This window comes from Saccopteryx leptura, chromosome 1 (genome assembly GCF_036850995.1).
Source record: "Saccopteryx leptura isolate mSacLep1 chromosome 1, mSacLep1_pri_phased_curated, whole genome shotgun sequence".
Taxonomy (NCBI): Eukaryota; Metazoa; Chordata; class Mammalia; order Chiroptera; family Emballonuridae; genus Saccopteryx; species Saccopteryx leptura.
Window position 1 is genome coordinate 293,947,758 of NC_089503.1, and position 26,461 is coordinate 293,974,218.

General features: G+C 40.9%; 1 protein-coding gene across 1 annotated transcript in view; it reads right to left on the reverse strand.

The window, feature by feature from the left end:
* Window positions 1-26,461, reverse strand: part of LOC136388377 (thioredoxin reductase 1, cytoplasmic-like) — a 66,134-nt gene that overhangs the window by 20,231 nt on the left and 19,442 nt on the right. The window contains exons 2-3 of the mRNA XM_066360264.1: window positions 12,777-12,949; window positions 6,626-6,686 (exon numbers count right to left, since the gene is read on the reverse strand). Of these exons, the coding sequence (XP_066216361.1) occupies window positions 6,626-6,686; window positions 12,777-12,949 (234 nt within the window). The remainder of the gene's footprint in view (window positions 1-6,625; window positions 6,687-12,776; window positions 12,950-26,461) is intronic.

The following is a 26,461-nucleotide window of genomic DNA, read 5'->3' on the forward strand; positions in this document are numbered from 1 at the left end:
TGCCAGCTTGAGCATGGGATCATAGACATAATCCCATGGTCACTGGCTTGAAGCCCAGGGTCGCTGGCTTGAGCCCAGGGTTGCTGGCTTGAGCAAGGGATGACTGGCTCATCTGGATTCCCCCCAATCAAGGCACATTTGAGAAAGCAATCAATGAACAACTAATGATGCCACAGCTACAAGTCGATGCTTCTCATCTCTCTTCCTCCTGTCTTTCTGTCTCTCTCTCTCAAAAAAAGGGGGGTGCCTCTAGAGATTAAATCTATTTCAGTAATCTATCCTAAGAAAATATTCTATATACGCAAAAACTTTATGTACAAAGAAAATATTTCTAAACTGCTATTCTATAATAGCAAAAACTCGGCAACACATTATTTGTACAACCATAGTAAAGTGGTTAAGTAAATATATAGAATATTTTATAGCAACTGAGTAAATAATTAAGAACGTTAGTAACATGCAAAATATTTATCAAGTAAATCAGAATATAGGATATATAAAATATACACAAAAATATCAATAGTGGTTATATCTGAATGCAGCTATATGTGATTTTTGCATTTTATTGTACTAAAGTCTCCAAATTTTCTAAAATGAATATTTTTACAGACAAAACCAAAATTCTTAAAGAATATTTTAAGCCTGATCCATAAATAGAACATCCCATGGGACCCTGCTTCCCATAGAAAAAGCCTCTTTACTGCCCACTTTTTTCTCTCCTCATTCTCTCTGCCACACACTCTTTACTAGATCCCCTCTAATGAACAAGCCATGATGTTTTCTAATTTGTTTTTGTTTACAGCTGTGAATTCTTTCCTTTTTCCACTAGGAAAACACCTATCCTGTACCTTACCATAGCTGCTCTGTGATCGGTCAGCCTTTCTGGAAACACGATTACACTGAAATTAGAAGGGAGGCGGGTGTATGAACATCCTGGGTTTGATTCCCAGTCAGGGCACACATGAGAATCAACCATCTACTCTCCCTTCTCTCCCTTTTTTCCCTCCCGCAGCCAACTGGTTCAAGCATCAGCCTGGCACTGAGGAGAGCTGGTTGGTCTAAGTGCATTAGCCTCGGGTACTAAAAATAGCTCCACTGATTTGAGCATCAGCCCAGACAGAGTTGCTGGGTGGATCCCTGTTGGGACACATGCTTTCTTCATCATTTTTCTCCTCCCAGGGCTTGGCACATAAATAGGTGCTCACAACACATCTGTTGAATGAATAAGCATGAATACCAAAGTGGTGGAATCTGAGTTAGCCTGGGTTACCTCTGCGTGTAAGGGGCTTTTATTTGTTTAGGGAAAGGGTATTGAGAACCAGACAGGTCTGGGCTTGACACAGACACACTGAGCAAGTTACTAAAATGCTGAGTGTCTGCTTCCTTGCTTGTGAAACAGAATTAAACCTAGCAACTCCCAAGGTCATTGTGAGGATTAAGTGAGAGAGATGTGAAACACTAGCATTAAAAAAAGGAATGCAAATGTTAGATTCTGTCCCTCTTGCTGAAGGCATTGAAGCCATGCTAGCTATAGGCAGACAGGGAATGTAGATGATACCCGTCAAAACCCCCTAGCTAGTGACATATGGCATCCAGATATACACTTGTGGCAAACTGTCACACAAGCCCTCTCAAACCTCACACTGTTTGCCATATAGATAGCTGAAGAATGGCAGCAGCTGCCAGACCAAATTAAGATGATTACACTGATGTCTGTTCCTTGGAATGAAGCCACTGGGCAGACCTGAAGCCAAGAGACAAGGCTTCATGTATCAACAAGCCCTGTGAGTGACAGCTCATCCCCAGGATAAAGTGCAGCTGGCATGGTGGCAGGTTGCACAATCTCCGGTTACATCCAGGAACACCTATCATGGTATCAATACCATGAACATCACGCATAGGCAGGTGGGGTGAGGCACGAAAGGTTCTGAGGAGGTGGTCAGAGGAAGCAGAGGGAGGGACCAGGAATTACTAGTGGGTCTACTAACAAACCACCTACCCTTCATATCAATACTTTTGTATACTTTGTTTCCTCATCATAAGAAGGTGATATCACTACCAACCTCACTGACGGTACTTTGAAGATTAAGGAGGAGAGCATGCATAAGGCCCTGGCACAGGGAAGACAGCATTTATGACTATCGCCACTGCTCACACACAGGTGCTAATGCCTTGTCTTCTGGTTGCTGAGTTCCTCTCTCCAATACCAAACTCGGTAGATCTGAGTTGATCTTGACGATTGCTCTCACGGAATAACCTTAATTTATATAGACTGGTCCAACATAGAGCCCAAGAGAAGGAAGAGGAAAATGTCAGAGTGGTGGGGGAGGGCCCCTGGTGGCACAGCTTTCCTTCTTGATTTTCTCTGAAAGGTGATACTACTGCAAACACAGGGACCCACTGCACAGGCACTCCACTCCCAATCCCGTGGGCCGCTACACCTCACTGCCTGCCACAGGCCTCCAACTCAAAAGGAAAATAAAGGGGGTTTCCTGGTGTATAAAATAAGCAAACCTAATTCCATAAGAGTAGGAACCACACCTGCCTAGTTCCCTATTCTATTCCCAGTGCCTAGGAGAGCCTAGCACACAGCAAGCACTCAGAAAACATGCTGCAGGAATCACTGTACCCACCTGACTCTATAGCAGATACCCCTACCAACTGACCACCTGGCTCTTTGAGAATCTACTATGACCTCGGCACTGGGGAGACTAGGTAGCCATGGCTGGTGTGAAATCATGCCTATGGAAGGTTCTTCGTGGAGCCAAGGAGAAACAGGTAAGAAGCAGTTTATTCATGAACCAGCACTTAGAGACCACATCAGCAATTCCAGTCCTCAAATTTAAACCGCCTAGAAGACATGAACCAGATCATACATCTCTCTGTGTGAGGCCCTACATACGTTGGGCAGTGCTCTTACTATGTGGGACAAGTAAATCCCCCAGAATCTGAAGTGCTTGAATGAATAACACTCACACTTCCTACTTGTCCTAGTACATAAGATATCAAACTTTTGGTGTCAGCATCCCTCTAACACTCTTAAATCATTATTGAAGACCCCCAAAAACTTTTGTTTATATGGATTATAGCTATTAATATTTATCATATTAGAAATTAAAACTGAAACATTTAAAAATATTTATTCATTAATTCTCTTAAAATCAACAATGATAGGCCCTGGCAGGTTGGCTCAGTGGTAGAGCGTCGGCCTGGTGTGCGGAAGTCCCGGATTCGATTCCCGGCCAGGGCACACAGGAGAAGCGCCCATCTGCTTCTCCACCCCTCCCCCTCTCCTTCCTCTCTGTCTCTCTCTTCCCCTCCTGCAGCGAGGCTTCATTGGAGCAAAGATGGCCCGGGCGCTGGGGATGGCTCCTTGGCCTCTGCCCCAGGCGCTAGAGTGGCTCTGGTCGCAACAGAGCGACGCCCTGGAGGGGCAGAGCGTCGCCCCTGGTGGGCATGCCGGGTGGATCCTGGTCGGGCACATGTGGGAGTCTGTCTGATTGTCTCTCCCCGTTTCTAGCTTCAGAAATATACAAAAAAAAAAAAATCAACAATGATAAACCCATTACAAGTCAATATAACATAATTTAATTAAAAATAACTATATTTTCAAAAATATATAGTGAGAAAGTTGGCACTATTTTACTTTTTTTTTTTTTTTTTTTTTTGTATTTTTCTGAAGTTGGAAACGGGGAAGCAGTCAGACAGACTCCCGCATGCACCCGACCGGGATCCACCTGGCATGCCCACCAGGGGGTGATGCTCCGCCCATCTGGGGCACTGCTCTGCTGTGACTAGAGCCATTCTAGCACCTGAGGCAGAGGCCACAGAGCCATCCTCAGCGCCCGGGGCAACTTTGCTCCAATGGAGCCTCGGCTGTGGGAGGGGAAGAGAGAGACAAGGAGGAAGGAGAGGGGGAGGGGTGGAGAAGCAGATGGGCGCTTCTCCTGTGTGCCCTGGCCAGGAATCGAACCCGGGACTCCTGCACGCCAGGCTGATGTTCTACCACTGAGCCCACCGGCCAGGGCTATTTTACATTTTTACAAGTGTTTTAGTGTCTGGTTTAATAAGACAACTAGTTCTCATATTTGTTTCTTCCTTCAATTTATTGTGATAAATGTTGTCTGGACAGAAGCATATGATGAAAACCCATCTCAAAAAGACAAGTGGTTGAAAAAAAAGAGAAATAATTCATAGATTTTTCAGATGACTGTGGATATTCGCCTTTGATATGACACTAAACTCAGCAAACAGTAGTTGATTAAAGGTTAGCAGCAATGTAGACTGTGAAACCACATGGCTGAGCTTTTCATACTTCATCCCATTAAAATCCATTGGTCCATCTTACACTTTGAATGGCTCTTTTACCCATGAGTGACTTTGTAAGATCATTCATTCATTACTCAGAAAATATCCACTCACTAAGTTATGCAGATCTTCCAAATGTTAACATATTTGAGTATAGCCTGACCAGGTGGTGGCACAGTGGATAGAGTATCAGACTAGGATGCAGAGGACTCAGGTTCAAAGCCCCAAGGACGCTGGCTGAGTGCAGGCTTGTTTGGCTTGAGCACGGGATCACCAGCTTGAGTGTGGGGTCACTGGCTTGAGCATGGGATCATAGACATGACCTCACGGTCTCTGGCTTGAGCCCAAAGGTCACTGACTTGAAGCCCAAAATCTCTGGCTTGAGCCTAAAGGTCACTAGCTTGAGGCCCAAGATTACTGGCTTGAGCCCAAGATCGCTGGCTTGAGCAAGGGGTCATTCATTCTGCTGTAGCCCCCCTCCCCGTCAAGGCACATATGAGAAGGCAATCAACGAACATCTAATGTGTGGCAACAAAAGACTGGATGCTTCTCATCTTTCTGTCTTCCTGTCTGTCTGTCCCTATCTGTCCCTCTTTCTATGTCTCTCTGTCTCTGTCACACACACACACACACACACACACACACACACACACACACACACACACAAATTAGTTGACACTTGCCTTTACTGACCTCCCATCCACCTTTTGGCACCTTTGCCAACCAACATGCCTGAACACTGATGGCCACCAAGCTCTTGGGACCTCCGTCCTCCTGCCCATTCTCTTCCAATGTAACCTCCCTTAATCTTCCCATCTGTAAGGATAATTTGATTATCTTGTTGTGGCTTCTTTTTTCTAATTCATGTGCAAGTGATTGACCCTCTCAGGAAAACTTACATTTCTAAAAGGTTACTTTTTGGTCCAGGCAACCTTTTAATTATTAGGATTTTTCTTCCATATATGTTTAGGGGCAAGAGCCTTCCTTGATGGAGGATTAGAAAGATCATGCTAGAGAAGTCAGACAACATGGCATTACGAAAAAAACAAAGACTTTGGAATTAGACAAGCTTCTGTCCAAATTACAAATCCACTACTTATATGACTTTAGGGAAGTTATATGACTTCTCTGGGACTCAGTTGCCTCATCTGTAAAATATGGATAATATTTTCCTTGCAGAGTTTTTGTGAGGACTAATGACACTGTATGTAAACCAAGCTGAGTCCCATTCAACACATGGCATTTATTATCTGTTCTCTCCTTGTCAGGGAATCTGTCTTTAGAAGCATCAAATCATAGTTTTCTACCCCACAACTGCCACCTTTCTCTGACCCTAGAGATGAGCTTTCATTCCCAATTACCACGACCCTTTCTAGCTGCTTCTCTTCTCTGTGGTTTTATTCCTTGGGTTGCTGGGCCGAGACTATAAATGCCCAGGACTCTGCTTCCCCAAGCTACAAAGCATGAAGATTACCCAAGCTTCCTGATCCGGAGGGGCCCACTTTTCCTATAGAAATGATGATGCCAGGCACCTGATCAGATGCCTAATAATGTTTCACTATTGAGTCTTTGGGATTTTGTGACCCATGATCAAAACATAGGAGCACCGTGGTTCTAGAAAGAGCTTTCTGTTTTACTCCCCCAACCTTTTCCCTGGGATTTCCAGCCTCGTGCAACTAGTTCCCAGTGGCTCCTTCTGTGGATCTGTATGCCCACCACTCTCCATCTCGCCTTGCCACAATTGCTGAGTGTGTCTCAATTTATATATACTTTAAAATTTTATTTTGAAAATTAAATTTAACAGGGTGACATTGATCAATAAGAGTACATAGGTTTCAGGTAAACATTTCTATAGCATTTGAACTGTTGATTATATTGTATACCCATCACCCAAAGATCACCTTCTGTTACCTTATATTTGTCCCTCTTTACACCCTGCCCCCCACCCCCATCAATTTATATTCCATTCAAATACTATTTGATATAGTTTGTCAAAAAGAAGACAAATTTGAAAAGATAATGAAGTTACCATAACATCAGCAAATAATGTACCTGTAACTAGACTCCAAGTAAGGAGGAAGAATACTTTCAACAATAGGAAAACTCAGAGTTATACCAAGGCTATAAACTAGGTAAAGACTAAAGGTAAGTATGATTTGTCCCAGGGGAATTCCCCAGCTAAATGGTAACGAGAGAGAAACCAAGTAGCAAGAGTTCACGAACCAACAAAAACCTCAAGGAAGAAAAATAAAAGAGTGACAGAAAACATAAAGTGTATAGTCAGCAGATATAATTTAAATATTAAACAAAATCTTACCTGCCTGATCAAGTTCGAGCAAAAAATAAGGAACGCACATTGATTTAAATAACTTCTTTACCTGGAAGTTGAAAAACAAGGGGAAAATGTAAAAAAAAAAAAAAGTAACAACCAAAAGAAGAGTCTCTTATCCAGCTTTGTTACTTTCCTACTCAGTAAGCCTTCTCCTTTGGAAATGTTCCAGTTTATTTTTACATGTCCCACAAGAATCTTCCTGCTGACAGTAACACTATTTAAAAGGGTACCTGAAGTCTCTTGATTTATTCTATTTTCAATAGTTCACCTGTATGGCTCCAAAATATATATATATATTACATATTTATTGACTCAGTCAACCCCACTGTAAAATGGGTTTAATATAAACCATGTTTAAAAAGCCACTAGAATACTAAATGTTTCCCAAATGTTATATGGCAACCCTGAGAAAAAAAACACATCCTACAATAGTCAAACTATTATTTAGTCAAACTATTATTTGAAGGCCCAGTAACCTTCAAATGACAAATCAGTTACAAAAGTCATGTGCTCAAAATTATACTGGTAAAAACCCAAAATTTTACTTGAAGGATAAGCATTAATTATGCTTAGTTTATACCACTAAAATAACATTTAAATTACCAATGCCTGACCTGTGGTGGCGCAGTGGGTAAAAGCATCGACCTGGAAATGCTGAGGTCGCTGGTTTGAAACCCTGGGCTTGCCTGGTCAAGGCACATATGGGAGTTGATGCTTCCAGCTCCTCCCCCCCTTCTCTCTCTCTGTCTTTCCTCTCTCTCTCTCCTTCTGTCTCTCCCTCTCCTCTCTAAAATGAATAAATAAATTTAAAAAATTATTAAAAAAAAAAACTTAAAAAAAATTACCAATAAAAGAGACTTTAAAGTGACATATACATACAATTCACAAATAGCCTGTCATTAATAGGAAAGTTTAGAATCACGTTCCTGCAGCTTATTACAATAAAATGAAAAAGGCCACAGTAGCCCGGAGTTCACAGAAATCATCAGTCAAAGGAATGTATTCTTGTCCTGTTCTAATTTAACTGCTACAGGAGTAGGCTTACCATCACACAGAAGTACACTGGAAGCTTTCTGTCATCGGTGCAGGACCAAGTACAACATTTTGATACAAATGAGAGGACAAGTTCATTCACGCAACCCTGGTCACCTTCCTCTTAACCCACCTGGGGACAGCACCTATGCCGCAGTCTGAATTCAGCTCCCCCTGGCTGAATTTACCCTTAAAAAGTAGGAATCCTTTTGAAGAATGATGGGATAGGTAAAGAGGGACTTCAAGGGTAGGGCAGGAAAGCTTTAGCTGGGAGACTGCCTCGATCAAGTCAGTTCCTATTCCAATGCTCATTTTCTAAGACTAAAAGTAAGTTCATATACATAGAAATCACAGACTCATTAGATTTCTTAGCCACTTTGCTCTAGAAAGAAAACATTTGCAATTTGTTAGAGAAAAATTTGTTTTCGAGATTTAGAGAGTAAGCCCTAAAAGCAGCTCCTAAAAGTAATTCTCAAAATTTGCTAACATGTGAATGTAGAAAATACACTCTCTAGATTCCAGATTAAACATGACCCCACTTCAAGAAACTATTTTGTGGGTTATCTTAACTCTGATTAAAGTTGAGCACTGTTCCACAGTATAAGATTCAAGATCTGTATTCAATACCAGAAGTGTCAGCTTCTAAAGTATTCTTATTGACAAAAGTAGAGAATGGGCACTTGACCTGTAAAATAGACACTTTATTGATAAGTAGAAGTGGAGCTGGATATCAAGCAATAGATGAGCTGTAATGAGACATCATCTGCATACTTCCTACTTCCCACTGAAATATCTATAAGGAACAAATACCATATTTTCTGAAAAGACAAGGAGGGTTTATCTTGGCACTTGTAAACCTACTCAAAACATATATGGTAATGTGTTATGCAACAAGCAGGAAACTAACTTCACATAAAAGTTAATTTCTTTGTGGGCATGTCCCTACTTGAATTAATGCAAATTAGAGTACTGATTCCAGAAAGAAATTAATCAGACCAAGTATAGATTAAGTTTCTCCATTCTCATTTACTCATATCATAATTGTTAAATGAGATAATAAAATTGTAACTGAAGGAAATAACCTGGGGAAATTCTACTTAATGGTAATTTATAAATTAAAAAAAAAAGAAAATAGTCAAGTTATGAGGGTTGTACCAACACAGGAAAAAATCACTATTTTTACTAGGAGAGATGCCTAACCATCCTTCATGGCCAAAAATATTGAAAATTAATTTTCATATCAATTGGCACAAATCTGAAAACAGCTTTTATATTATGTATTTGGAAAAGCTAAGGAACTGGTATTTATCAAAGTAAAACCAGAGGATGTTTGTCCAGAATTCTTGGCATATCCAGATAATGACAGTAAATAAAACTGTCAGAATCACTATACTTCTAATAAAGTAAGTATGCAAATACCTGGCACAGGAGTTTTAGGAAAAGCTGATCATTCCCAGAGTATATTTAAATAAGTAAAGCAGAAAAAGAAGGTGTCCAGGCTTTGCCTTTTCGGAGTCGGGGAAAAGAGCTGGGAAATGAAGAAGTGACAGAATTCAGGGATAAGATAGGGAAAAGAGCATCACTAGGAGCAATCCTGACCACACTAGCCACCCTTCACTGCAGAACCATAGCAGGGTCAAAACTGGAATCATTCACTTCTCTAACGTGTTTCAAAATATAAGTAAAGTGACCAAAACATGCGTGGCACATAGTAGGCCCTCAAATGGTGGCTCTTGTTAATATAAGTGTGTACTAAGCGCTTCTAAGTGCTATCACATAGATTTGAAATCATCTGGGCCTCATAATAAAGCCATGTACTTAACAAGTAGTAGATAAAATGGCATTGTCCTTATTTTGTTGAGAAAATGGAGATGTACAAAATGAGAACTGAGCTTTTAACTCCACCTGTTCCTCTATCATTCCACCATGAGCAAAAAGTAACCCCTCTTTAATAGGATTAATTGTACTGGAATAGAGGCAGACTTTTTTTTTTTTTTTTTTTTTTTTTTTTTTTGTATTTTTCTGAAGCTGGAAACGGGGAGAGACAGTCAGACAGACTCCCGCATGCGTCCGACCAGGATCCACCCGGCACGCCCACCAGGGGTGACGCTCTGCCCACCAGGGGGCGATGCTCTGCCCCTCCCGGGCATCGCTCTGCTGCGACCAGAGCCACTCTAGCGCCTGGGGCAAAGGCCAAGGAGCCATCCCCAGCGCCCAGGCCATCTTTGCTCCTATGGAGCCTTGGCTGCGGGAGGGGAAGAGAGAGACAGAGAGGAAGGAGGGGGGTGTGGAGAAGCAAATGGGCTCTTCTCCTATGTGCCCTGGCCGGGAATCGAACCCGGGTCCCCCGCACGCCAAGCCGATGCTCTACCGCTGAGCCAACCGGCCAGGGCCGAGGCAGACATTTATTGACTGTCATCTAAGCAAGCTCTGTATTGATGGAAGAAAGATCAACATCCGAGGTTTTAAATTGTGATAGGAAAACAGGGAAAGGAAGTAGTTCTTATAATTAATAAATACTTATATAGCATTTATTATTTGTCAGGCATGTTCTACAGCTTTTAGAAATACTAAAAAATTTAATCCTCACAACAAACTTATGAGATAGGTACTATTATTATGCATATCCTACAGATGAGGAAACAGAGGCACAGCAGGTAAATAACTTAATCAAGGTCACATGGCTAATAAGTCACAGAGCCAAGATCTAAACTCTTCATTTTAAGTAACAAAAAAGACTGAACAGCCTGACCAGGCAGCTGTGCAGCGGAGAATGTCAGTCTAGAACGCTGAGGACCCAGGTTTGAAACCCGGAAGTCACCAGCTTAAGCATAGGTTCACTCGGCTTGAGTGCAGGCTCATCTAGCTTGAACACGGGTGGCTGGCTTGAGCATGGGATCACAGATATGACTTCCATTGTCACTGGTTTGAGCCCAAGGTCACTAGCTAGAGCAAGGGGTCAATGACTTGGCTGGAGACCCCCAGTCAAGGCACATATAAGAAAGCAATCAATGAACAACTAAGATGCCACAACTGTGAGTTGATGCTTCTCATCTTTCTCCCTTCCTGTTTGTCCCTGTCTGTCCCTCTCTTGTTTAAAAAAAAAAAAAAAAAAAAGATTGAACAACAACATAGGTTCAGAGCTAAAAGAAATCTCAATATCAAATAGGCCAAGCCCCTCACTTTACATTTAAAAAAAAATTTATTTGTTGATTTTAGAGAGAGAGAAAGGAAGAGAGAGACACACAGAGAAATCTTTGTTCCTCTGGGTGTGTGCCCTGACCGGGATTGAACCCACGATCTTTGTGTATCAGGATGCTGCTCTAACCAACCGAGCTATCTGGCCAGGGCCAACCCCTCACTTTAAAGACTAAATAAACAAGAAAAGAAAAGCTTCAAAAGTGGACAAGATCACCAGAGCTAGATAATTAGCCCCCCAAGGCCAGGAAGTACACCTCAGACTTCTAATACCCAGCTCTCCTCTAAACTCTCTATCACTTACTGCCTGTGCTCATCATTTAGAGTTCAGCCTGGGTTATCTTAGGTCTTTTTAAATTTTTAAGCCTCTGCTCTGTCTTCTCAGTGTGACTGAACCTTCTAGCAATGGCAGTGTGTCTCCTATCTCTTTGCAACTCTACTCCTAATACTGTGTCCTACACAAAAGGCATCGTGATGACATTATGAGGGATGAAGCCTCAGGTGGCAATGACACAAGCATTGAACTGAGACGCTAGAGGAAAAGTTATGCCTACCTTAACTGTCCACTGCTTGCCTGCCTTTTATTTTTTTTCTTTTTGGAAAAATAGAAAACACACAGAGTCAAAAAAGAAAAAAAAAAAGACTGTCTCTACATAAGGCTTCCAGAATGAAAAGGCTTCTGACTTAAAGTCTTTTCCCTGAAAAGTAAGTCACGCTAAAAAGTAAGCCAAGAGACAAGCTAGCCAAGAGAAAACAGAATTTAACAAATTACCCTCCAGGTGACCCTGGACAGATGGCCGGCTATGTGTCTAGTCCTAAAGCTGCCCTGAGTATATGTTAAAGCTAAACTTCAGTGACAGCCTGACCTGTGGTGGTGCAGTGGATAAAGAGTCGACCTGGAAATGCTGAGGTCGCTGGTTCGAAACCCTGGGCTTGCCTGGTCAAGGCACATGTGGGAGTTGATGCTTCCAGCTCCCCCCCCCCTTCTCTCTCTCTGTCTCTCTCTCCTCCCTGTCTCTCCTCTCTAAAAATGAATAAAAAAAAAACAAAACTTAAAAAAATAAATAAATAAATAAACTTCAGTGACATTCAATGTCCTCAACCTCCTGTAAAGCACCAGAACAGGTCGTTCATGTCCCCCCTTCCTTCTAAGGTTAACTCAGGTGGATGAAACCAGTCTTCCCCATGGCTGTGGTCCCTGGGCTCTTCTCACTGATAGTCATGAAAAAGGTGAAGGGATTAAGCAAAGAACAAAAACTCATAGACACAGACAACAGTGTGGGGAATGCAGGAGTGAAAGGGCGGGGAGGCGGAGGAGGGAGAGAGGGGAGAGATGGTGGTGGAGGGGAGCTGGACTTGGGGTGGTGAACACACAATACAATATACAGATGATGTATTATAAAATTGTGCACCTGAAACTTGTATAATTTTACTAACCAATGTTACCCCAATAAATACAATAAAAACTTTTTTTAAATGAACCAAGTAGAAGGCACATTTTATTCTTTGTGAAGTCATTTCCCCACAATAAACCATAGCATAAAGAGATATTTATCAAAATTTTGAGGTGCCCTAAGTTACAGCTCCTTAAGAAATATTTCCTACAAATATGCCTAAAAGAGCAACCAAACCTGATTTGGTTACTCCCCCACCCTAACTCTCCCTGACCCAGACCCTGACTGCCTGAAAACATCTAGTACTGTACCTTGCAAAAGCTCAGAAAAAGATAACTCAGACAATATTTTATTCTCAAATCAACACTCCCCAAGTACTCCGAAGCAAATTACACCCCCTACACACACACACCATAATAAGGTGAAATCCAGTAGTTTACACCTGAGCTCAAAAGTCTGTCCGATTCTATAATTCAACAACTTGTCACCACAACTGGAGGTTGAAGCCTTACCTCAGCACAGCGCGGGCACGTGGATTTACTGAGGATGACCACAGGGTGGCTGTCTATACAGGCCCGCAGCCGGGCTCCGGGGTTTGTGCCAGCTGGGCGGGGGCGTCCTGAGGGGCCACTCACGGCAGCGGCTGGGTGTTCTGGCAAAGTTTGACTGGAGAGATGATCCTTAGCTAGAATAGAAGCAAAGGTGGTAATTATCAGACAGGAAAATGGGATGATGCATTTTCTAATAGTAGGCTCACTCTAAAAGACTTACAATTTCAGCCCTAAGAGCCAAAACAAGCAATCTGAGGAAGGCCTTTAACATGGATTATATACAGTTAGTTCTGTCATCTGACTGGAGAGTCTGGGCAACTCACTCAATATTTCCAACTCACGTTGTCACACTCAAAATTAGTTCTCAGGGGATCCAAACAAATGATACCAAGAGTCTGAATCATCACCAGAAATAGGAGAGTAAGCAACAGGTTTTGGACATGAGAGCCACATTTTACCCCAACCCTGCTGCCCACCATTGTTTAAATGTAGAGAGGCCAAAGATTAGACATTATGTCCCCTTCTCACACAACCCTGCTCGGAGACAGAGGTGTGCACAGCCTAAAACAAGGCTTACTCTTTTTCCTCCAACTAACTCCTAGGTAAGCAGACAAATCGGTGAGACCTGCAGGCCACAGGCACAGCGAGCTTTCAAAATAATATTTTTAGATTCTGTTTCCTCCCCAGGGTTCTACCGTGGCCCAGTCTGGACTATACCAAACATGATACAGCCCAGTGGCATGTTACTTCATATGACAGGCCTGGCATCCTGGGCATCATGGCCAGCCCAAGCCACAGAAAGATTGCTACCTCTGGCTTGTAAATGTGAAACTAGCTATCTACTGCAGAGCCCACAAACAAACAAGCTCCATTCTACCCTTATGACTGGCTTCTTAAGGGATTTCCTCTCATTTCTGCTCATTGAAGACCTACCCATTCTTCTCTAGTCTCATCCTCTTCATGTTTACCCGAAACTAAGAAGGAGCATCTCACTTAATTCTTTTTTTATTAAGTGAGAGGAGGGGAGGCAGAGAGACAGACTCCTGCATGCGCCCCAACAAGGATCCACCTGGCAAGCCCCATACCAAGCGATGTTCTGCCCATGTGGAGCCGCTGCTACACTGCTCAGTAACTGAGTCATTTTTTAGCACCTGAGGCAGAGGCCACAGAGCCATCCTCAGCTCCTGAGGCCAACTAGCTCAAACCAATCGAGCCATGGCTGTGGAAGGAGGAGGAGGAGGAGGAGGACGAAGAGAGAGAGAGAGAGAGAAAGAGAGAAGGGGAGAGGGGTGAAGAAGTAGATGGTCGCTTCTTCTGTGTACCCTGGACATCCACATGCTAGGCTGATGCTCTACCACTTAGCCAACTGGCCAGGGCTCATTTAATTCTTACAAGGATATCACTAGGTAGGTACTGCTACCATCACCTCTATTTTACAAATAAAGAAACAGAATCAGGCAGTCTCTGCCCCCAAGGTTGCACAGCAGACAGTACATGATGGAGCTAGGATTCAAAGCTAGATTATAATTCTCTAGCACCAATACATTTTCCCCACAACTTTATTGACATATAATTCATATATCATAGAATTTAGCAATTGAAAGTACAGTGGTACCTTGAGATACGAACAGACCAACATACAATTTTTTTAAGATACGAGCTGTGACTCGGTCCGTATTTTTGTTTGAGATCCAAGCGAAATTCTGAGATAGGAGTCATGATTCAGGAAGCTGCCACTAGTTGGCGCATTGGTGTACGGGTCCAGCATCAGCAGTTTGATATACGAGTTGACTGACTTACAAGCTTGGTTACAAAACAAATTAAATTTATATCTCAAGGTACCACTGTATATATTTCAATGGTTTTAGTATATTCACAGAGTTGTGTAACCATCATCACAATCAGTTATAGAACATTTTCATTACCCTGCCAAAAGAAATTCTGTGCTCATTAGAAGTCACCCTGGCAAGCCCCACCTCCCCTGCAGTAAGGCAACAACTAATCTATTTTCTGAAATCATACAATATATAGTCTTTTGTGACTGGCATCTTTCACTTAGCATAATATTTTCAAAGTTCACCCATGCTATAGCATGTATCCAGTGCTTCATTTATTTTTATTGCCAAATAATATTCCACTACATAGATATACCACATTTTATTTCTCTATTCATCAGTTGTTAGACATTTTGGTTATTTCTACTTTTTGGCTGCTGTGAACATTCACAAAGAGGTTTTTGTTTGAACACCTGTTTTCAATTCTTTTGAGTAAATGCCCAGAGGTAGAATTATTGGGCCAAGTAAAATCTTTTGAGGGAATACCACTCCTTTTCAAAGTAGTGACACTATTTTACATTACCACAGCAAGGTACAAGAAGGGTTCCAATTCCTCCACATCCTTGCCAACACTTTATGTTTTTATTCTAGCCATAATAGTGTATGTGCACATATATATAAGCATATATTTTAAATGCTCACTGGTAATGCACACTTCTAATTAAGAACTGTTAGCCTGGCCAGGTGGTGGCGCAGTGGAAAGAGCATTAACCTGTGATGCTGAGGACCCAGGTACAAAACCCCAAAGTCATTGCTTGAGCACTGGGTCACCAGCTTGAGCGTGGGATCATAGACCTGACCCCATGGTCGCTGGCTTGATGCCCAAGGTTATTGGCTTGAAGCCCAAAAATGCTGGCTTGAGCAAGGGATCACTGACTCAGCTGGAGCCTCCCAGTTAAGGCACATATGAGAATATAATCAATGAGCAACTAAAGTGCTACAATTACTAGTTGATGCTTCTTATCTCTCTCCCTTCCTGTTTGTCTCTGTCTTTTTGTCTTACTCGCTAAAAGAAAACAAAAGAAAGAAAAGAACTGTTGGACTAAGGCAGCATGACACATGACTATAGCCCCACCAATGACATTTCAAAAATTTTAAATTCAATTCTGGTTTTTACTTTCCCTTTACTATTTTGCTTTTTTTAAAATGTATTAAATGTATTGAGGTACTCTTTGTTAGTAAAATTATATAGGTTTCAAGAGTACCATCCTATAATACATCATCTGTATATTGCATTGTGTGTTCACCACCAAAGTCAAATCTCCTGTCACCATATATTTGACCCCTTTTACGCTTTTCTATCTCACCCCACCCCCTTTCCTTCTGATAACCACCATCCTGCCATCTGTGTTGATGAGTTTGTTTGTCTTGTTTGTTCATTTGTTGCTTTCAGTTTTATATCCCTCATATGAGTGAAATCATATGGTTCTTGACTTTTTCCACCTGAATTCTTTTGCTTAGTATGATGTTCTCAAGATTCATCCATATTGTCACAAATGGTAGCATGTCATCTTTTCTTATGGCTGAGTAGCATTCCATTGTACTTATATACCACATCATCTTTACCCAATTATCTATCAAAGGATACTTTGGTTGTGTCCATGTCTTAGCCACTGTGAATGATGCTGCAATGAACATAGGGGTGCTTATATCTTTACAAATAAAGGTTTCCAATTTTTTTTCGTCAATACCCAGAAGAGAGGTGGCTAGGTCCTACGGAAACTCTATTCTTAATGTTTTGAAAAACCCACCATACTGGCTGCACCAGTTAACATTTCCACCAGCAGTAAGTGTTCCTTTCTCCCACAGCCTAACACTTGTATACTTGTAAATTGTCTTGTTGGTAATAGTCATTCTAACAGGTATAAGATGGCATATCATTGTAGGGTTTTTTGTTGTTGTTGTTGTTGTTTTATGACAGAGACAGAGAGAGAGAGAGAGAGACAGGCAGGGAGAAAGATGAGAAGCATCAATTCTTCCTTGCGGCTCCTTAGTTGTTCATTGATTGCTTTCTCATATGTGCCTTGACTGAGGGGCTACAGCAGAGCAAGTGACCCCTTGCTCAAGCCAGCAGCATTGGGCTCAAGCCAGTGACCTTTGGGCTCAAGCCAACAACCATGGGGTTATTATGTCTATGATTCCATGCTCAAGCCAGTAACCCCACGCTCAAGCTGGTGAGCCCGCACTCAAGCCGAATAAGCCTGCACTCAAGCCGGAGACCTCAGGGTTTCAAACCTGGGTCCTTTGTGTCCCAGTCTGACACTCTATCCACTGTATCATGGCCTGGTCAGGCTCATTGTAGTTTTGATTTGCATTTCCCTAACACCTAGTAAAGTTGAGCATTTTTTCATATATCTGTTAGTCTGTTCAGGTCCTGGGCCATTTTTTAATTGGCTTGAATTGTTTGTTTTGTGGTTGTTTAGTTGTATGAGTTCTTTATAGATTTTTGGATACTAACCTCTTCTTTGAGGTGGCTTTTATTTTAATTTTAATTTTTTTATTTTAGAGAGAGAGAAGAAGAGGGAGGGAGAGAGAGAGAAAAAGAGAGAGAGATTTTTGTTGTTCCACTTATTTACACAGTCATTGGTTGATTCTTGTATATGCCCTGACCAGGAATTGAACCTATAACCTTGTTGTATCGGGCCAATGCACTAACCAATTAAGCTACCTGGCTAGGGTGAGAGGTGTTGTTTGCAAATATCTTTTCCCATTTGGTTGGTTGCCTTTGGTTTTGCTGATGGTTTCTTTCACTGTGCAAAAGCTTTTTAATTTGATATAATCCCATGCATTTAGTTTTGCTTTTACTTCCCTGGCCTTTAATTTTTAGAAAGCAACATGGAAATAAGGATTCTTACTGGTAATATCTCATGGAAAGAGAATCACAGAATGTCAGCATCGGCAAGATATTTGGAGTCACTACAGCAACCTATCCATTCTACTGGTAAGGAAACAGGTCCAGATAGGAAATGAATTGGTGTCAGAGTCAAGGGCTGCCAAACAAGCCTCCTGATTTCATAATGCCATACTGACTCCTTCGACTTCATGGAATGACCAACTCTAAAAGTAGGCGACAAATCCTTACATAACATTGATGCTTAAGGTCCCACCCACCTACTAAGCCTAGATATTTGCCAGTACACAGAACCCAGTATTCAAGATCATTACAAAAAAAAGCAGTATCTTCTGTGATTAAAAAAAAAAAAAAAGAGCTGCTATCTGACTAGAAAGAGACTGTTCACCAAAAATAATAATAAACAAATAGATGGATAGCTAGATCAATAAATAAATAAATAAAAATAAATTGCCAAACCAATCAAAATCATCAGAATTTTACCTTAAATTCTGCCTCTAACGTAAAAAGCATATAATATTTTGTTTAGCCTGACCAGGCAGTAGCGCAGTGGATACAGCATCGGACTGGGACTCAGAGGACTCAGGTTCAAAATCTCGAGGTCGTCAGCTTGAGCGCAGGCTCGTCTGCTTTGAGCAAGGCTCACCAGTTTAAGCCGAAGGTCGCCCACTTGAGCAAGGGGTCACTCGGTCTACTGTAGCTACCCCTACCCCCTGTCAAGTTACATGAGAAAGCAATCAATGAAAAACTAAGGTGTCACAATGAAGAATTGATGCTTCTCATCTGTCTCCCTTCCTGTCCCTATTTTCCCTCTTTCTCTCTCTGTCTTTGTCACAAAATAATAATAATTTGTTTAAAAGTTTATAATTTGTTTTTAAATTTCCCCTCTCAATGTTTTTTTATTATTAAATTTAATGCAGTGACATTGATAAATCAGGGTACATATGTTGAGAGAAAACATCTCCAGATTATTTTGACATTTGATTGTGCTGTATACACCTCCCCCAAAGTCAAATTGTCTTCTGTCACCTTCTATCTGGTTTTCTTTGTGCCCCTCTCCTCCCCCACCCCCTCTCTCCTTCCTCGCCCCCTACCCCCTACCCCCACCTCCACCCCCATTGCCATCACATTCTTGTTCATGTCTTTGAGTCTCATTTTTATGTCCCATCTATGTATGGATTCATATACTTCTTAGTTTTTTCTGATTTACTTATTTCACTCCGTATAATGTTATCAAGGTCCATCCATGTTATTGTAAATGACCCGATGTCATCATTTCTTATGGCTGAGTAGTATTCCATAGTATATATGTACCAAAGTTTTTTAATCCACTCATCCTCTGACGGACACTTGGGCTGTTTCCAGATCTTCGCTATTGTGAACAATGCTGCCACAAACATGGGGGTGCATTTCTTCTTTTGGAGCCGTTCTATGATGTTCTTGGGGTATATTCCTAAAAGTGGGATAGCTGGGTCAAAAGGCAGTTCGATTTTCAGTTTTCTGAGGAATCTCCATACTGTTTTCCAGTGGCTGTACCAGTCTGCATTCCCACAAGCAGTGCAGGAGGGTTCCCTTTTCTCCACATCCTCGCCAGCACTTATTCTGTGTTGTTTTGTTGATGAGGGCCATTCTGGCTGGTGTGAGGTGATAACTCATTGTGGTTTTAATTTGCATTTCTCTAATGATTAGTGATGTTCAGCATTTTTTCATATGCCTATTGGCCATCTGTATGTCCTCTTTGGAGAAGTGTCTATTCATTTCTTTTTCCCATTTTTTGATTGGATTGTTTGTCTTCCTGGTGTTGAGATTTACAAGTTATTTATAAATTTTGGTTATTAACCCCTTATCAGACGTATTGTCAAATATGTTCTCCCATTGTGTAGTTTGTCTTTTTATTCTGTTCTTATTGTCTTTAGCTGTGCAAATGCTTTTTAGTTTGCTATAGTCCCATTTGTTTATCCTGTCTTTTATTTCACTTCCCCGTGGAGATAAATCAGCAAATATATTGCTCCGAGAGATGTCGGAGAGCTTACAGCCTATGTTTTCTTCTAAGATGCTTATGGTTTCATGGCTTACATTTAAGTCTTTTATCCATTTTGAGTTTATTTTTGTGAGTGGTGTAAGCTGGTGATCTAGTTTCATTTTTTTTGCAGGTAGCTGTCCAATTTTCCCAACACCATTTGTTAAAGAGGCTGTCTTTACTCCATTGTATTTCCTTACCTCCTTTGTCAAATATCAGTTGTCCATAGAGCTGTGGGTTTATTTCTGGGTTCTCTGTTCTATTCCATTGATCTATATGCCTGTTCTTATGCCAGTACCAGGTTGTTTTGAGTACAATGGCCTTGTAGTATAACTTGATATCAGGAAGTGTGATACCTCCCACTTTATTCTTCTTTTTTAAGATTGCTGAGGCTATTCGTGTTCTTTTTTGGTTCCATATAAATTTTTGGAATATGTGATCTATATCTTTGAAGTATGTCATTGGTATTTTAATTGGTATTGCATTGAATTTATAGATTGCTTTGGGTAATATAGACATTTTAATGATGTTTATTCTTCCTAACCATGAGCACAGTATATGCTTCCACTTGTTTGTATCTTCCTTGATTTCTTTTATCAATGCTTTGTAATTTTCCGAGTACAAGTCTTTAGTCTCCTTGGTTAAGTTTACTCCTAGGTACTTTATTTTTTTGGTTGTAATAGTGAAGGGGATTGTTTCCTTAATTTCTCTTTCTGACTGTTCATTGTTGGTGTATAAAAATGCCTCTGATTTCTGAGTATTGATTTTATATCCTGCCACTTTGCTGAGTTCATTTATCGAGTCCAGTAGTTTTTTGACTGAGACGTTAGGGTTTTCTATATACAATTATCATATCATCTGCAAATAATGATAGTTTTACTTCTTCTTTTCCAACTTGAATGCCTTTTATTTCTTCTTCTTGTCTGATTGCTGTGGCTACTTCCAGTACTATGTTAAATAAGAGTGGTGAAAGGGGGCACCCCTGCCTTGTTCCTGATATTAAGTGGATTGCTTTTAATTTTTTCTCATTAAGTATGATGTTGGCTGTGGGTTTTTCATAGATGGCTTTTATCATGTTGAGGTATATTCCCTGTATTCCCACTTTGCTGAGAGTTTTGATCATGAATGGGTGCTGGATTTTATCAAATGCTTTTTCTGCATCTATTGAAATTATCATATGGTTTTTCTCCTTCTTTTTGTTTATGTGATGAATCACATTGATTGATTTACGAATATTGTACCAGCCTTGCCTCCCCAGAATAAATCCCACTTGATCATGGTGTATGATTTTTTCCATATATTGGTGGATCCGGTTTGCTAATATTTTGTTGAGGATTTTAGCATCTATATTCATTAGAGATATTGGCCTATAATTTTCTTTCTTTGTGTTGTCTTTGCCTGGTTTTGGAATCAGAATTATGCTCGCCTCATAAAAGGAGCTTGGAAGTCTTCCTTCCTCTTGAATTTTTTGAAATAGTTTGAAAAGGATAGGGGTTAGTTCTTCTTTGAATATTTGGTAGAATTCAGTTGTGAAGCCATCAGGCCCCAGACTTTTCTTTGTTGGGAGTTTTTTGATAACTGTTTCAATCTCATTTTGTGTAATCGGTCTGTTTAGGTTTTCTGATTCTTCCGATTGATTTTTGGAAGATTGTATGTTTCAAGGAATTTGTCCATTTCATCTAGGTTGTCTAGTTTTTTGGCATACAGTTCTTCATAGTATTTTCTTACAATATTTTGTATTTCTGTTGTGTCAGTTGTTATTTCTCCCCTCTCATTTCTAATATTATTTGAGTCCTCTCTCTCTTTTTCTTGGTGATTCTAGTTAAAGGTTCATCAATCTTGTTTACCTTTTCAAAGAACCAGCTCCTAGTTTCATTGATCCTCTGTATTGTTTCTTTAGCCTCTATGTCATTTATTTCTGCTCTGATCTTTATTATTTCCTTCCTTCTACTATATTTGGGCTTTACTTGCTGTTCCTTTTCTAATTCTTTTAGATGCAGGGTTGAGTTGTTTAGTTGAGCTTTTTCTAGCTTCTCAAAGTGTGCCTGTAGTGCTATGAACTTCCTTCTCAGTACTGCTTTTGCTGTGTCCCATAAATTTTGAGTTGTTGTATGCTCGTTGTCATTTGTTTCTAGGAATTTCTTTATTTCTTCTTTGATCTCATTTTTAATCCATTTGTTATTTAACAACCTGCTATTTAGTTTCCATGTGTTTGAGAATTTTTGAGCTTTTCTGTTGTGGTTCATTTCTAGTTTCATGCCGTTGTGATCAGAGAAAATGCTTGATATAATTTCAATCTTCTTAAATTTGTTGAGACCGCTTTTGTGCCCTAACATGTGGTCTATCCTAGAGAATGTACCATGAACACTTGAAAAGAATGTATATTCTGCTGCTTTAGGGTGAAAGGTTCTGAAGATATCTATTAAATCGAGTTGATCTAGTGTGTCCAATAAGTCTGCTGTTTCTTTGTTAATTTTCTTTCTTGAGGATCTATCTAGTGATGTTAGTGGGGTATTGAAATCCCCTACAATTATAGTATTGCTGTTGATCTCGCCCTTTAAATCCATCAAAGTCTGCTTTATATATTTAGGTGCTCCTATATTAGGTGCATAGATATTTATAATAGTTTTATCTTCCTGTTGGATTACTCCCTTTATTATTATGTAGTGGCCTTCTTTATCTCTTACTATATCCTTTGTTTTAAAGTCCATTTTGTGGCCCTGGCCAGTTGGCTCAGCGGTAGAGCGTCGGCCTGGCGTGCAGGGGACCCGGGTTCAATTCCTGGCCAGGGCACATAGGAGAAGCGCCCATTTGCTTCTCCACCACCCCCCTCCTTCCTCTCTGTCTCTCTCTTCCCCTCCCGCAGCCAAGGCTCCATTGGAGCAAAGATGGCCCGGGTGCTGGGGATGGCTCCTTGGCCTCTGCCCCAGGCGCTAGAGTGGCTCTGGTTGCGGCGAAGCGACGCCCCGGAGGAGCAGAGCATCGCCCCCTGGTGGGCAGAGCGTCGCCCCTGGTGGGCGTGCAGGGTGGATCCCGGCCGGGCACATGCAGGAGTCTGTCTGACTGTCTCTCCCCGTTTCCAGCCTCTGAAAAATACAAAAAAAAAAAAAGTCCATTTTGTCTTATATAAGTATTGCTACCCCAGCTTTTTTTCATTTCCATCCTTTTACCTTCAATCTATGTGTATCTTTTGTTCTAAGGTGTGTCTCTTGTAGACAGCATATGTATGGGTCCTGTTTTCTTATCCATGCAGCTACCCTATGTCTTTTGATTGGATCATTTAATCCATTTACATTTAAGGTTATTATTGATATGTAGTTGTTTATTACCATTTTATTCTTTAAAGCTGTATTCCTTTTTTGCTATATTCTTTTCCCACTTTGATCTGTTTACAACAGGCCCCTTAACATTTCCTGCAACATTGGTTTAGTTGTAATGAATTTCTTGAGTTTTTTTTGTCTGGGAAGCTTTTTATTTCTCCTTTGATTTTAAACAATAGCCTTGCTGGATAAAGTAGTCTTGGTTGTAGGTTCTTGTTCTGCATTACTTTGAATATTTCTTGCCATTCCCTTCTGGCCTCAAGTGTTTCTGTTGAGAAGTCAGATGTCATCCTTATGGGGGCTCCTTTGTAGGTGATAGCTTTTTTTCTCTTGCAGCTTTAATATTTTCTCTTTATCGCTTAGCTTTGGTATTTTAATTATGATGTGTCTTGGTGTAGGTTTCTTTGGGTTTCTCTTTAATAGAGTCCTCTGTGCTTCTTGAACTTGTGAGAGTTTCTCCTGCATTAATTTAGGGAAGTTTTCAGCTATGATATGATTGAACAAAGTCTCTATCCCTAGTTCTTTTTCTTCTTCTTCAGGAACCCCTATGATGTGGATGTTATTTCTCTTCATGTTGTCACAGAGCTCTCTAAGAGTTTCCTCAGACTTTTTGAGTCTCGTTTCTTTTTTCTTCTCTGCTTTCATGCCTGCATTCCAGTTGTCCTCCAACTCGCTGATTCGATCCTCAGCTCTATCTATCCTGTTTTTAATTCCTTCCATTGTGGTCTTTATTTCTGATATTGTATTTGTCATCTCCGACTGATTCTTTTTTATACTTGCTATTTCTTTATTTCGGTGTTCATAATGACCATCCATTGTTGTTCTAAGATCCCTAAGCATCCTTACAATCATTATTTTGAACTCCGCATCTGTAAGTTTGATTATTTCCATATCACTCAGTTCATCTCCTGAAGATGTCTCTTGTGGTTTCATTTGGATTGCACTTTTTTGTCTTCTCATTATGTCTGTGTTTGGGTGTTTTGCTTATAGAGCTGGTTGAGTCTAGGCTTGGTGTTGTCTGCCTCCAGTTTTCAGTTGTGTTATTTCTAGGTCTTTTTGGGTTGGTATCAGCTATTATTTGTAATCCACTTTTGGATTTGGGCAGCTTTGAAGTCTTGATTTGTTTGTTTTCTTAACAGGTGATAGTCTTGTTTACTGATCTCAGCAGGGGGCTTCCTTGAAACTGTATCCAGGAATGCAATGGGTGTAACCTGAGACTCTGAAGGCCTCTTCCACCAACTAATCTCTCTGGGGGGAAGGGTGTTTTCTCAGCTTCAGTAGGGGGAAGTGTATCTCAGATCTCCATGGAGACCTGAGTTTCTGCCCCTCTTCCCCACTTCTTGTTTTCAGCTGTGTCTTGTTGCGCTGATTGGAACTTGAGAGATGTCTGGAGATCTCTGATCCGGAAATAATTCAGTACTGTTTTGTGGGGAAGGATCAGTCCCTCCCCCAGCTATGGCTGCCTCCAGCACGAATGAGTCAGCTTTTTTTAGGTCGGTCTCCTGCATTCCTTAGCCCCTCACAGTTTGTCCCTCTCTCTTTCCTTTCCACTTGGGAGATAAGCTGGTCTTTTCAACACACCCCACTCCCTGGTCGCCAGGCAAGTGGCTGTGAACAGTATTTTCTGCTCTTTTCCCTGGTGTGAGATCCCCTCTGGGCTCTCAGCCTCACCCCCCCCTCCATTCCTGTAAGCAGGAGAGATTCAGGTGCTCCCTACCAGGTTTGTTGTGACTTCTTCTTTGCTCCTTGGTTTTTGAGAGCTGTTCTTGTAGTCTAGAGTTGGTTTTTCACACGGATTTTTCCTAAATTGATTTGTATTCCAGTTTGGTGGTGAGAGCTGGGTGTCTGGGCGTCCGCCTACTCCGCTGCCATCTTAGGTCTCCTCCCCTCTCAATTTTGAAATAAAATTTGAAGCAGTATTTCAAAAAAATATATTAACTAAATGCTGCAAGAACAGCACAGAATCAGGTGATCAGAAAAACTCAGATAAAATTATAATGCTTAGTTTCTTCCATTTTGCCCCAACTATTCTGCCCAAAATCAATTTCTAATTTTGGATCCATAAAGTACCCACCACTGTCCAGTGGTAAAAACTCAAACTGAAGGGAAAAAATAAAATATGCTCCATTGTTACAATTATAAAAATACACAATATAAGAATAGATAGCTCAGAAACAGATAAATATAGAATAATTTATGACAAAAAGGTACCACAAAGCAATACAGAATTTCTTAAAATAGTATGATAATAATGGCTTGATAATTTGAGGAAGTTTTTTTTGTTTGCTTTGTGTGTGTGTGTGTGTGTGTGTGTGTGTGTGTGTGTGTGTGTGTTTCTGAAGCTGGAAACGGGGAGGCAGTCAGACAGACTCCCGCATGCGCCTGACTGGGATCCACCCAGCACGCCCACCAGGGGGCGATGCTCTGCCCATTGGGGCGTCGCTCTGTCGCGACCAGAGCCAGTCTAGCGCCTGAGGCAGAGGCCATGGAGCCATCCCCAGCACCCAGGCCATCTTTGCTCTAATGGAGCCTTGGCTGCGGTAGGGGAAGAGAGAGATAGAGAGGAAGGAGAGGGGGAGGGGTGGAGAAGCAGATGGGTGCCTCTCCTGTGTGCCCTGGTCGGGAATCGAACCGGGACTTCTGCACGCCAGGCCGACGCTCTACCACTGAGCCTACCGGCCAGGGCCGAGGAAGTTTTTTCACTTATCTCTTACTGTATAACAAAGCCTTTGTTAAATGGAACCTTTTTCATATCTCTAATGAGGTAATCACTTCCTAAGCTTAAAAGTAAACATAAAGTAAAAGAGCAATAAATTGTACTGCAAAGTAATAATAATAGTAATGGTAATATTTTTTAAAGCAAAAGAGCAGCTTAGGGGGAATATTTATATTTTTAAAAAACACAAAAAAATACAAAATGAACTCAAGCAAATGGGTTAGAAAACAGCAGGACTGCAAGTGATAAAATGAATACAGAACAGGAACAGCCAAATCAGTAGAAATAAAATGGCAAACCTGGAATAAAAAGGTTAATTACTTTTACTTTTATTTCATAATCAGAAATGAGATTAAAGCAGTGAAGTGTGATTTCTTACCTATTGACAATGATACAAACAAGTGCTGGCAAATGTACCCTGGGGTGAGTCCATGGACACAAGAGGCTGGGTGAGGGGGCGATAATATAAACTAATGTTATTCTTTTGGAAAACAATTGGACAGTGTGGACCAAGAACCATTGAAATGGCCACACCTCTTAACCCAGAACTCTTATTTGTGGAAATTTACCTTTAAAAATTTTTTAAATAAACATTATATTAACAAAAATGACCCCCACCTGCTACTATTCTCACAGGAAAAGCTTTCAGAACTTTTTATTACTATAACTAAGGTGACCAATCATCCTCCTTTAGGGAGGACAGTGCTTCTTTTGTAAGTTCCATCCTCCCTTGAAAAGTATCCTCCTACATGTCCTCCTTTTTGATATTGGAAGACTAATCTGTAAATGTCCGTATTCGATCGATGCAGAGTCGATTCATTGTGTGTGATGTGACATATTTGTATTTTTTTCTTACAATTATTAGTAAAAATTAGTAGGCATGTAAGCATAATTACAATATGAC